Source organism: Phascolarctos cinereus, unplaced genomic scaffold (assembly GCF_003287225.1).
Source record: "Phascolarctos cinereus isolate Bilbo 61053 unplaced genomic scaffold, phaCin_HiC Scaffold_4;HRSCAF=312, whole genome shotgun sequence".
NCBI lineage: Eukaryota > Metazoa > Chordata > Mammalia > Diprotodontia > Phascolarctidae > Phascolarctos > Phascolarctos cinereus.
The window spans coordinates 132,248,545-132,262,131 of NW_027555847.1; the positions used below are offsets into that span (position 1 = coordinate 132,248,545).

The window sequence follows — 13,587 nt, forward strand, 5'->3', positions numbered from 1 at the left end:
AAAGGAAGATGCTTTTAAAGGCCAACTCCATACACTTCCTGGATGTAACATGAGACATGTAGGCTTAACAGGGTGAAAGACCAAGTCTCCTCCCAAAGAGAGGAACTTTGGCTTAGAACATAATAATGTCATATTGCCAGAACTTTTTGTAAATGTGAACTGGAGGAGGAGGAGGAGGCCTGGGGGCAGCCACTTTCCATGAGGCCCAGGCAACAAGCCAGTTCGCCAAACAGCAAATTTCATTTGGGATGAGGGTCATCTACAGTCTGGTTGATTAGCCATATCCAACTTCTTTGCTTTTATTGTTATAATGAACATATTCTCCACCAAGCTGCATGACAATCCTACATATAAGCTCCCATAATTCAGCCAGAGCAAACTTTATTTAAAACAACAATGGCAGCCACACACTCACAAAGACTCCTCCAAAAGGACTTAGGAGTCTTTCCATCTATGCCTCAGCCTAAGAAATGGCACAGCTGCCTGGAGCCTAGTAGAGATTTTTTCACACTATGCAAAGGTTGCATTTGGCATTTAGAGAGAAAAACAATGTGGCTTCTGAGTGTCATTCACCTTTTGAGTCTGGACAGTCCCATTTACCCAAAAGTTCCCAAAGGAAAGATCTCTGGAAGAGGCCTCCAGAATTCCTCATTAGCTCCAGAAAACAGAACTGCCTTAGGATAAATTCATGCCTAATTCCAGAAAAGGTCCCAATTTGGAGGGAATGTGATTTGGCAAGACGGTTGCTGGAACCAGGAAAAAAAATTACATCTCATGATTTCTAGCCTTGGCTGGGCCCCTGGCTTGCTGTTAGGAGTTTGGGCAAGTCCCTTAGTCTCTCTAATGTTCAACTTCCTCTTTGGAAAGATGAAGACAAGGCCTGTCAATCTGTCTCCCACCTGCTTCTATGTGGTACTGTAAGGGTTAAAGAATGCAAGCTTGTAAAGCCCTTTGGCAAAGAGCAAACGCTGAATAATTCTTTTCTAAGGGCATTTATGAGGGCAAAAGTTCCTTTAAAAACAGGATTTCTTATCCTAAGTCCCAATCCTCGTTTCCAGTACACAGGACTTTAAAAACTACCACCAACAAAAAGACAGGACATGATAGATAAAAAGCATTTTTTTTTAATTTTATCAAATTGATCTGTACAAAAGTTAGCATTGCTTGGTCAGAAACTAGTGAAACAGAGCAGGTAAGTAACAGCTAATGTCTTTCCAAACTTTACACAGAAAAATAGATTGCATAAAAATGAATTTGCGATCATTTTCCCCCCAGAAGGAAATAGGCAAAAAAATAATCTTAGAAAAAGGTAGGAAAAGTAGAAAAAGTAAAAAGAAGATAACCTCTCAAATGTATTTAGATTTACAAAGTTTTAAAGGCACACATTACCATAAAGTAGGTGGTTATTATATGCTCAGCATACAATGGAAGAAACAGAAGCATATCAATGAAATATTAGTCTAAAACTAAGTACCTATGAAAATTTAGTGGAGAAGGTTTTAGTTTCACAGTTCGACAGGTGACATCTGGTCCCTAAAAGCCCAAATTAAAGTGTTAACTCCAGCCCTCCCAGGAGAGAACTGCTCATTATATTCCTCATTTCTAGCCACATGCTGCAGGACTTACATCTACCAAATCCAGAGATGCCTCTGCCTTCCAATCTCATTAAACACTTTGAAAAGCAAGTGGCATCGTGACCAAATTAAAACAAAGGGCCATCCCCAAAAGCAACACCCTTTTCTTGACCTGTCCCCTCACTGTCCTACTGAATTGAATTAGTCATTTTTGCAGCTGTCTGAGTGAACTTCCTTCCCACACCGCTCCCATCCCCTTGCTGACTCCCATCCAGATGTCAATTTTACTTCTGTGATGTCTACACAACCTAAGCTTCACTCTACTTCTTTTGACACTCCTGCTGCAGTGGTTAAAACAGACTCATAACACCAGTTTTTTTTTATTGTCCCATCGTCACTATTTAAGTCTCCAGTCTTTAATTTTTTTTAATTCTACTTTTTTTTTGCACAAATTACTTCATTAATTAAAGACAAAATAATACAGAACATAAATACATATTTAACAGATTTCAAAAAATCAAACACTTTTAAGCTCCCCCCAAAAAATGTTAATTACAGCCAAACCTTGTTTAGAAGAACCCTGACTAAAGCAAAACACCCCCGACACTGAGATGGTTGATCCCCAGAGCCATTCCTAGGGATTTCCACAAGACTGTTTAAAAAAAATGGAATCGTTGGAAATTTATTCATTGGTCCCAGTAAGTTCTTGTCCTCAAGGTTGGTCCGTACCTCTGATTGCAGTAGACCCTTAAAGTCTTGTACCACTTCCTTCTGATTTGTTTGTATTTTGCACTCAATGCAACGCAAAATTAACATGTTCCTGTCAGTCCTCACAGAGGTTGGTTGGCCTTCATTTATTTAAAAGGAATTATCAGTCATCTAAAAAAAAAACAGCAAGAAAATAGAACTCTGTCCATTTAAAGATGCTTGGAGATTTAGAAGCAAAGGGACATGCAGTCAAAAAACAAAAAAAGAGTTAGTGTTCCCTGCAGACCTCAGCAGGCACTTCAAAAACTGGCATGGAATTCCTCTACCTCTTTCCTTCAATAGTGCATATAGTTTAGAAGACCTCAAAGATTTCTTTTTCTTTTTTTGTTTGGGATTTCTTTGTTTTTGTTTTTGTTTTTAACTTTTCCTCTGTAAAGTTCCCTCTTTTCATCCTGATGGCATTTCCTCTAAGGCCTTGTCAGGGTTGTATAGACAGGCTGGTCCCAGTTACTGGTGGGGCTGTGGGCCGGGGGAATGGATAAGCCATTGAGGATGGGGGTGGCATACGGCCGGCGGGAGGAATGGAAGTACGGATACTGGTAAATGCTAGAGGGGTAGCCAGAGTAAGGATTGTAGTAGTTGGAGCTCTGAAGATCAGTGTAATCGCACTGGGAGCTTGAGAAGGAGCTGGCGGCAGCGGCTGTAGAGGCTGTGGTCACACAGGCCTGGGCACTGTAAGACCCGTAGTCAGAGTGGGTTGGGGAGCCGTGGGACTGGTCGCTGTAGTGACTGGGGCTCAGCTGCTCGGTTTTAATGTGTGGCCTCTGCTGGCCCGGCTCATTGGGGGATGAGGAGGAAGCTGAGGAAGGGCTCTTATGAGTCCATACTTGGGGTCCACCACTCCCAGGTGCTGAATGGGAATATGAAGCACCGTATGAGCCTGCTGTAGAGTTCTGCCCAGGGTCAGCAGGGATGGCAGAGTGGCCATTGAGGGGCAGGTACTGGTCAAACTCATGGACATCGAAGGTTTCCATGTTATTGATAACCTCGCTGCTCAGCTCTGAGATGTCCACGTTGCTGAAGTCAATGTTCTGGCGGCCACTGTCCACTAGGCGGCGCCCTTCATGTTTCAGCTCTTGCTTGTTACCGTGATGTAGGTCAGTTTTAGGTGTGGTAGGTGGAGTAGGCGGTCCATGTGTCTGCCCTAAAAAAGAATAAATTTCAGAAATCAAAGTCTTGTTTTAGGGTAAGATGGGGGGGGAGGTGGATCATTAGTTTTCCTATTAAAAAAATTTTTAACAAATATGTAAAAAAAATGCAGTGGAAAGAATGCTGCATATGGAGTGAGAGGAAAGAGGTTTAAACCTGCAATTTATTAACTACATTATGCTGTTTGCTTATAAATCTCTTAACTTATCTGGGTCTCATTCTACTTATATGTAAAATAAGGACTTACATGGTCCCTCAGGTCTCTTCTGGTTCTAAATTTATAATTGATTCTTATAAAATTCACATTAGCAACTTAATGCCTTTGAAATTCTTTTCTTCAAAGTTCACAGAAATTCTAGGGATAAACCATAAACTTAAATCCTAATTGGGATAAATTCCATTCTTTATTAATCAACAGAAATGGTCTAGATTTTTTTATTTAAACAAAAACAATGACATCTTTTCTCATGTGCTTTTTGCACATAGTAGGGACTCAGTAAATATTTGCTGCCTGTGTTCAATTGGACATTTCTGTGGAGTATGAGCGAGCGTGTGTGTGTGTGTGTGTGTGTGTGTGTGTGTGTGTGTGTGTGTTTTCTCGCTATATCCCAACAATACAAATACAAAGAGAAGAATAAAATCCTTCAGACAGGATTTAAACTAGAAAGAACAAACACGTCTGAAATTACAGGATGTTAGCAATTCTATTGGAATCTGTCAACACTTAAAGGTTGCCAATTCTGAGCTCTACTTTAGCATCAGGAATGGTTGTGATTGGACCCATTATGAAGGCCTTTCGGACTAACTTTCAGTCCATCTTAAAAGGCACAATTTAAGAATTAACCTCAATCAGGAGCCTTGATTAGTCCTATTCTGTTTCCCATCCTAGATTCTTTATGCTGGTAGTAAATTACTGAGGCTCAGCATTGCTATTTATTATATTAGATTGTATTGGAATTTCCCTTCCCTCCCTTTCCAGTTTACAAAGGGCCTCTGCCGAAGGATATACATCCTGGCTCAGATTTCTTCAGGGCCCAGCTGCTCTGGGTGAGTTTCCTGGTCTCCTACCTGTATGATCATTATGATGATGGGAATCTCCCAGGCCTCCCAGGCCAGAATCAGCCTTATACATGGGATTCCCTGGATGGTGACCGAGCTCAGCTCCTGAATCTGAGTCACTCTGGCCAGTTTTTACGCTTTTCCTTCTCCGAGGTTGGTACTTATAATCCGGGTGATCCTTCTTATGCTGGACCCTTAGCCTCTCAGCTTCTTCTACAAAAGGGCGTTTCTCATTTTCACTCAATAAGCTGTAAGAATAAGAACAAAAATTTGAGTTAAATGGGAAAGATAATAAAGGTTTGGCAATACAGACAGATAAGTATATGCATATGTTTCCCAAATAATGGTATTTGCATACTTTTCCTTTTAACTTTATGATAACTTCTTTTATTAGGAGTCAGCGTCAGCATGGGTCTACTGTAAGATCTAAATAAATGTCTTCCCTGTGTGATACTGTCTTACAAAGGTCCTCTAAATCTTGGGATTTCCAAGTATCGATATTTTTATACAACACTCTTCTCCACTGGCTGTAAGTTCAGACATTTACTGCATGATAAAAATGGGAAATGGGAGAGTCTATGGAAGTTTCACATTTCAGCCTGATTTGTATTTTTGTTGATTTGCTTTCAAAGAAATAAGCAGTGAAATAATCACCCAAATGTTTCATCTTACTTTTCCTGCTTATGTGTTTTATAAACAGCCCCACTAAAACCAACGGTGATCCGAGGAGAATGTTTTTACTTCGGGCAACTGGGGTCAAGGCCTTATACCGTGAGATAAAAGTATTGCTTTCTGGGAACTGATGCACTACAACTAATAGAACTGATGGGACTGGCTGTTCTTTGATTATAAATTTGGGCAAAAATATGAAGGTGAACGTGATCAGGCATCAGTTATAAACATCACAAGAGTATACCAGGTAACAATACTTTCCAGAAACTTATTCTCAACTTACAAATGTGAAGCCTGTTGAAATGTATAGAAACTTTGGATTTAGGAAAGAATATCAAGAATCATAGACCAACCACCTCTTTTTAAGGCTAGGGATGCTGGGGCCCAAAGGGTGGCTGTCAAAGGAGTAAAATGGGTGATACCCTGAATACCCACATACATTTTGCATACAACACATTCAAAGCTGTCCAGACCCTACAGAAGATGAACTTTCCCCAAACGCACTGTCTGATGCCTATTACAATTGCTCTGTTTTTAAAAAACGCTTCTCCTTCGATGTGGAATTGGAAGTCAGAATATTTTTGCAAATCCAAACTCCTGACAATTATTTTTAAAATCTAAATATATACACCAAGTATAAAGGCTTGAAGACAATCAGAAAGAACATTCAGAAATGACAATGATCTTAAAGCTCAAATTCAGAGAATAGAAAGACAAGCAATTCAGCCTCATTCTTACGAGTTAAAGGAAAGGCCAGTAATTCTATAGCAAGGCCTTCTTCCCAAAATATCCATTGCTCTTCCAACTTGGTTCATTCATTCTACTGGTGTGGGGAAATGTTGTGAGAGATGGGGGGAAAAACCTCAAAATATTGGTGAGAACTAATTTGTAAAATACAAATCAAGCTAGAAAGACTAGGTCCACAATCTGGACTGTGCTGCTAAAAGACAGATTTAGGTAGGTCACACAGGAACTCTGGAAAACTTCCCAAAGGAGAACAAAAACTTTCTCTTTAAGAGCAAACAGCTCCAGCAGTTCCAGATCTGTCTTGGGGAACTGGAGATGGACACAACTCAATCAGCTTGTGGGATAGTCAAGAAGCCATATTTACTTGGGGTGTCTGAGTATATCTCCAGTACCTCTCTTGTCTTTGTTTCTCTAGCATCTAGCCTAGCGATTTGTACATAAGTAGATGCTTAATAAATGTTGAGTTTAATGTAATTTAATTGGTACTGTGCTGGGTACCCTGGAGATCAGATGAAACAAAGCCAGTCTGTTTGGTGACTTGGTGGGAAATGTAATAAATCAATCCCCCAAATTTAGCTTCGAATTCACTGAAGAGGTTTTTGTGCTGTATCAAGCCCTGAATACGTATTCAGAGAGTTACCAGATTTAGCCCTCAAGGCTTCTCTAGGGAGCAGGGTGTTTGGATACCTGGAGATGTTGTCAAAATATACTCAGACCCCCAAAGAACACAGAACTGCTTCAGGTCTTGCCAGAGGGTATTTTTCCACTCAGACCAACCCTATAAATTGTCCAGGGGAGCAGGGAACTCTGGTTCTTGGAATGGTTCCCTCACCCCCACACCCCCACCCTCCTCCTCCTCTTTGGATTTCAACCACAGTATCCCTTCTGTTCAAAATAAGGGTCCAAACTCTGGGTTAATAGAACCGTTGGAGCCAAATCCTCACCCAGGCAGAGTTCACTCTGTGGGGTGGTCCTAATCCAAAACAGCCCATACATATCAAGGGGTGACTCTATGGCACTGTCTTTGTCCCTTTGCTCTTCTGGATCGTTTGAATTGTACTTGCTTAACTCAGGCTCAAGGATGGCCCTTTAAATTCACTCTTCTCACTGCCCCTCTTTCCTCATGAAGTTTTAGTTATGAAGACTCAGCTCCTCAGAACCAGTGGATAGACATAAAGGGGTTTTTTGGTTGTTGACTTGTTTTTTTTTTTCGTTTGTCTCCTCTGGACCACTTAAAAGAAAGATGCTTTCACTCACCCACAGAAAGCACACACCCTAATATCCCCTCCCCTAAGCCCCCCTAATTATGCAAGCCTAACAACTACGTACTCTAGCACTGGTTGGGGGGGGAGGGGGCCAATGTGTGTATGTGGAAAGGTTGCCGTCCTCTCAGCCTCTCTTAGCGTTGGGGCACCCTAAGAGCTTTGTGGACAAGAGTGCCACAAAGCCGGCCCTCGAGGGGCCAAGGAATCAAGTTGATTCGACTTCGGGCTCCCAGATCTATCACCTACTTATCTTTCTTGGGTTCTAGCAACATTTTGGGTAAGCTGGATCAGAAAAAGGTCAAACTTTTCAGATCACCCAGAGAGAGGGAAATCCACATGCCCCTTTTTAATCCTTGTCAGTAACTATAAAACTGGCAGGGAGGAAGGGTTTAGGGAATTCTACCATCAGGATTTCCCCAAGGCGGTTTTACTAGATGTGTGACCTTGGGCAGGTCACTTCTTTGGGCCTTGGGCCTCATTCTCCCCATTTGTAAAACGAAGGAGTCGGTCTAGAGATGATCTCTAAGAGCCCTTCTAGCTCTAAAGTTGATTATAGAGGGTACTCGGTGATCCAAATCTCTGGATGGGTAAGAACCAGTTACTATTTATCTTTGCACCTCGCTCAGGACAGCACAGAGGACCTTGCACAGCATAACTCCATCAAGTATTTGTTAAATGGAATTTCTAATTACGCTTCTGCTCTGGACGGACTGTTTTGTCAGGAGTGTCCCTCTGTCTCCGAATGCCCACCTCTCCTCCCTTCTCTGGGTCAACAAGGGTTCGAGTCCGTGGCCTACCGATTTCCTCCCCAGTTTCCCCGAGGTCACTCACCGCCACAGTTTTCCCAGGGTCTTGCTGAGTTCGGCGTTGTGCAGATGCGGGTACTGGTCAGCCAGCTTCCTTCGAGCAGCCTGTGCCCACACCATGAAGGCGTTCATGGGCCGCTTGACATGAGGCTTAGCCTTGAGTGAGCCATTGCCTCGCACCGGCATGGGCACCAGACTCCAGTCGTATCCCTTCAGCACCTGTGAGACCGCGTCGCGGATGCACGCGGGGAAACGATCGTCCACTTCTCCCGGGTCCACCTTGGAGCCCAGCGCCGCGCCCCCGCCCGCCTGCCGTGGACCGGTCCCAGACGAGCAGCCCAGGCCCTCAGAGCCGGCCGGGGACAGCGGCGTGTCCGAGTCCGAGTCCTCCACGTGCGACATGGAGCTGGTAGTACCCGAAGGGCTGCAAGGCGGCTCCAGGGTCTTCTCGTGTTCTTCGGTCATGTTGAGCATTTGGGATGCGATAAGAAGAGGACGGCGTGGGCAGATGAGTGAAAAGAAAAAGCAAAGCAAAACAAACAAATCCTGCAACTTCAGCGTAGAACTTTTAAGACTAAAGGGATTTTAAAAAATCACTTCGGCGAGCGCATTTGAGCCGACTCTGAGAGGCAGGAGTAGCGTCTGGGTCTGCAAAGACCGTGTCCAGGAGGGGTCGGGCTGTGTCTCTGCTCGTTCTCCTTTCTCCTCCTAGCTCAATGAGGCATAAGCCGCGGACCCCACTGGGGCGCGCCGGGCAAAGATCTCTTCCCAGCTCTGGAATCTGCGATCTGCTCCCTGCGCTTCTGGAGCCAGAAAAACTCGCGCCACCCGCAGTTCCTTAGCCCACAGGTCCGCCCCCCCAGATGGGTGGCAGATGTGCCCTGCAGCTGTGGCGGCCCCGACTGTCTCCACCGGCTGCGCCGAGGACCACCGCCACCCCTCCCTCTGGTACTCTCCTGGGTTAGGGAGCTAAGGCTGCTACCTCCACCGACGCCGCTGCTGCTGCTATCTCGGTCACCAGTACCCCCGAACTTCCCAGCAGCAAGCACAACCGATACAGATACTGCTTCAAAGCGAAATCCTCACTTCGCGCACCCTGCAACAAGTTTCTTTAAGCAGCGGGCGGGGAACCACGCCCCCTCCCCGTCTCCCAATTGGCCCTCGGGGCGATGGGATCATTTGCATAAGCAGCCTGGCTTTACCCACCTACCCAACTCTTAAAGAAAGAGCGGTCCCTTTCCCAGTTCACTCGCAGACACCCCCGCCCCTGCCTTCTTGTTTTAGCCACGTGAGATGAGTGTGTATGGATGTGTAAGTATGTATGTGTGTACTCACCCGAGAGTTCCAAAGCGACTTTTTAACAGAAACTACTTAAGTTAAGAAGGTACCAAGATTTTACTTTTTTTTTCCCTAAATGCATACAAGATGAAATATTCTTTTTCGTGGGGTGGAGGGAAGTTAGGAAGACGTCAGTGGGAAGATTTGGAAGTCAAAATGGAATTTTGGAAAAATTTGGAAGTTAAGATTTTGGTGTCAAAATGAAGAGAGTTTTTATAGGATCACCTGTACATCTCCCTTACAATCTTTTACCAAGACCACGGGATCGTAAACATAGAGCTGGAAGGGACTTTAGAGGTCAGCCAAACCCTTTATTTTCCAGGTGAAGAAACTGAGGTCCAGAAAGAGGGCAAAAGCTATTTAGGATGCGGATTTTCCTGTGTTTAGTTAGAAGCCGCCAAACCAAAGCTGACAGAGCTTCCGAGAGGTCCTGGCTGCGGTTAAGACTAGTGAACCTGGAGTTTCAGACCCTTTGCGGGACTGACACGGAAATTTTTAGCCACGAAAAGAGCCGCGAGTGTTAGCTATCCGTCCCAGGATAAAGACTTGGAACGTTTTCTTAAAATTCACCCCACCCTTGTCCTTGAAGTCAGATTTCCAGGACCAACAGGGAGACAGGGGTAGGGGTTGGAGAGAAGGTTTGGTTTCGGGGGTTTCTGAGTTCTTGCAGACCGCGCGGGAGATACTGGCACTATTTTGCTTGCGTCAAGTTACATAGGATATGCAGAAGCGCGAGAGAAGAGCAAAAAGACCAAGTAGAACTAAACATAAAATCAATAACCGCCTCCCCACCTTCATCCCACCGGCCCAGGCTGGGCGATTCCATCCAGAGCTTCTGCAGGGCTCAGGGGTTCCAGAGCGAGGTTTCAGGGAAAATGTTACCTGCTGCTAAAGCGTCTAAAACGGAAAAAGAGAGGGCGCCAGGAGAGAAGATGGAGAGATGTGTACGTTCTGGGGGTCTAAGGGATGGTGGGTGCAAAAAGGAAACTTTGAGGAAGTGAAAAACCTCATTGGGGAGCTAGAGCGGAGCGGAGCCTAGGTGGCTGGTCCGCATTTGTTTGGTTTGACTTTTAAATCCCCCTTGTGGGAAGATGTGGGGAAGAGAACAAGCAACTTCCAAGCTCGTCTCGCCCCCAGACGATTTAAGAGAGCTTGTGCATGCAGGACAAGGATGGGGGCTGAGATGCTAATTAATTAATTTAGAATCGCAGATGTGGAGGCTGCTACAATCTCACAGAGACCGGCGCCCTGAATCAGGCTAGATAAGTCCTCACCCCCCAATAACTGAGTGCCTCTAGAGTGCAGGACAGAGGGACAGAAGAGACGTGAGACTTGGACTGACTAGCTTTGTCGTTGGTTTGCTTGCTGGTTTGGTTTTTGCTCGTGGCGGCGGGGGCCTTGAAGGGTTGCTGAAGCCCCATTTGGCCAGGCGGTGTCAGGTCCTGCCAGACTAACTCTTCCTTATTTTACTAATTTACAAGGGAACTTGAAGGTCTGGTGCAGGTTGCAAGAGAGGGCCAAGGAAAATCTCCCCAGCTAAGCTTTCAGGGGATGAGCCTGTTACTCCCTTCGCTCCCTCTGGGGTCTTTTCTGTTCACAGACGTAGAAACTCATTTCGAGAGAAATTTGTGAGGGTTGCATTTGCGATGTATGTTTAGTGTGTGCTTGCACCTGTGTGTGTGTGGGTGTGCATGTGAGAGAGAGAGAGAGAGAGAGAGAGAGAGAGAGAGAGAGAGAGAGAGAGACAGAGAGAGATGAAGGGGGAGGTTGTAGCTCAGGGGCAAGAATATTTTAAAGCGCCAGTGATAGGGGAAAAAGGAGGCAAGAGGCGGAAAAGGAAAATATAGGAAAAGTACTATCCTCATCTAAGAAATGTTACATTCCTTTGGGGGAGTTAGAATAAGCACTTTCTAAACGGTAAAGTGCCATATATGAAATGGATGGATGGAGGAGGAGGAGAAGGAGGAGGAGGAGGATAGTAATAGTGGTGGTAGTAAAAATCAGTAAGAAAATTGGTAGTATGAGAAGAACCTTTAAACAAGAGCAAAGCTTGACTTAAGTTCAGCATTCGCTAGAAGCTGCAGCCCCTTCCCTAGTTTCCCTCCCCGCCTCTCAGCTTAAAAATAAATGAATAAACAGCGCGGGCACGAACCTCACTATAAACCTAGCAAAAAATTGCTATCCTGGGAGAAAATGAGGAATTTTTTCCAGATTCCGTTGAAAGAACTCCACTGTTTCTAAAATAGTAATAATAATAAATAATATATTAAATAAAATATTTTTAAAAAGCAATCCCAATAGGACTGTAAGCCTTACTCTAGCTTTCCACGTTTTGCCAATCCTAACCACACTATTTCCCAACTTAAGTCTTAGGGACTTCTCTATGTACCTGAGTCTGGGGAAGAGGAGGAATTGAGGTGGCTGGGGCTGCATTTTGGATTCATTCCTCTCCACCCGATTACATTCCAGACTTTAGGGAGCAATACCTTTTGCCTGATCAATAATGGACACCTTTAAAAATTAAAAGGTATTGGGGAGAAAGAAGTGAGACTTACAGTGAGAAGCTTATTCAGTCTCCCTTTATCTCCTACCACAAAACACACACTCACACGCACACACCTGTATCTGGTTCGTTTTGCGGATTTCCCGCGCCTTCAGGGTGTGAATATAGGTGGGGGTGGGTAGGGGAATGGAGAAATATGGGACTAGCAGCCCTTGCCCAGGCCTCAACACCAGAGGCGTTCGAGTGGTTGCAAACTTTTCCAAGTAAAGAGTACTGCCTTTATATCCTCCCAAGGCAGCCTTCAAACACACTTCTGTGCTGCCATCATCGCCTCTGCAGCGCCAGAGTTTTTGACGCCTAGTACACACTCCCTTCCCCGTAAAATAGCAGGAGTCGATTGAAGGCTGTGGGGGGTAGACAGAGAGGTGCCTTGAGGCTCACTCGGTGTAAGACTGGCCCTCGAGGTTCGTCTCAGGGCTGGTGGCTCTAGAATAAGGAGAGTTAACTCGGAAAGCAAGCCGGGTAACTTCTTTCTCTTGCAGTGTCGGTCCCAGAGTTTCCCGCGCTGTGGGAAACTGTTCTCACCCAACAGGATGAGCAGAGGCCATCTAGGAACCTCTCAGACGGTACCTTTCCCTGTCATCAATGTTAGTGCTGACAACTGCATCCATCGCCCTTAGACGGGACAGAGTGGGCTACCCAACTGCTTGCTTTGGTTTGGATTCGAAGACATAGGTGAGGGAGATTGTTGGGTTTTGATTTTTTGTTTTGTTTTGTTTTGGTTTGTTTTTTCACTCCTAGACAGTCTGGATTTGGAGAGATACCGCAAACATTAAAGGTGGGGAAGGGGAGGTACGGGCGGCCCACCGCACATAAAGGGGTATTTCCGGAAAACGAACTGCTGTGAACTGGCAGCATTAGGGATGAAAGGCTGTGAGTTCCTTCTTTTGCATCTGTATATCCAGCACCTGGCACAGTTATCTAGCAACTAGTAGGTGCTTTAATAAATGCTGGCTGATTGCATCCTACAACTGAGTTCTAAAATCGGATCTCAGACGTCTCAACTTTCTGGGTTTTGTTTGTTTGTTTCTTTGTTCTCCGTTTTTTGTTTGTTTGTTCTGGTTTTTAATGGAAGTTCAGACGCAGCAGCGGGAAAGAGCAGTGTAGGGAAAACGCTGGCAATGGCAGGACTCTTCCTCAGTTTTGACAGCCCCCAACCACCTGTTGCCTGAGCAGCGGCTGCTTCTGAGGGCCCTGAGCCCCGCGTTCTGTCCCTCTACCATCTACTTTCTCCAGATCACTCGTAGTGCTGAAACCTCGCTTCGGGAAAATACTGCACAGAAGATTCCCTGGGGACCGAACATCGGGACCTGCGCCTCTTGGTCCTTCGAGGCGCCGGCATTTCGGGCTGTGCAGGACTGGCTGCCCAGACTCTCAAGTCCCATCTCCTCCAGTCCCAGAATATGAACGCTTTTTAGGGGGAAGCATAGACCTCACCATAAACCACAACTGACAAAAATCTGACCCCGTAGAATCTCCTTGGAAACCACGGAAGTTCGAGTCTTCTAGGCTTCCCTTCTGTCTGCCAACCTAAGCCTAATAGGGCAGCCTAAATTCCTAATAGGGTCAGTGAGCTGAAGGCCCAGAGCTAGACGGGGGCCCAAGGACGCCTCCAGGACAGTTGCGTTCTGTCCTAGGCTGCAAAG

The 13,587-nt window shown here is 45.2% G+C and overlaps 1 protein-coding gene across 1 annotated transcript; it reads right to left on the bottom strand.

The window, feature by feature from the left end:
• Positions 1–1,108: 1,108 nt before the first annotated feature.
• On the bottom strand, positions 1,109–9,118 carry SOX8 (SRY-box transcription factor 8). The gene is made up of 3 exons (XM_021006895.2): positions 8,066–9,118; positions 4,560–4,798; positions 1,109–3,486 (listed from the first exon to the last, which is right to left on the bottom strand). Exons 1-3 carry the CDS (start codon positions 8,512–8,514, stop codon positions 2,750–2,752), a joined length of 1,425 nt encoding a protein of 474 aa, XP_020862554.1. The 5' UTR covers positions 8,515–9,118; the 3' UTR covers positions 1,109–2,749.
• Between the last annotated feature and the right edge of the window lie 4,469 nt (positions 9,119–13,587).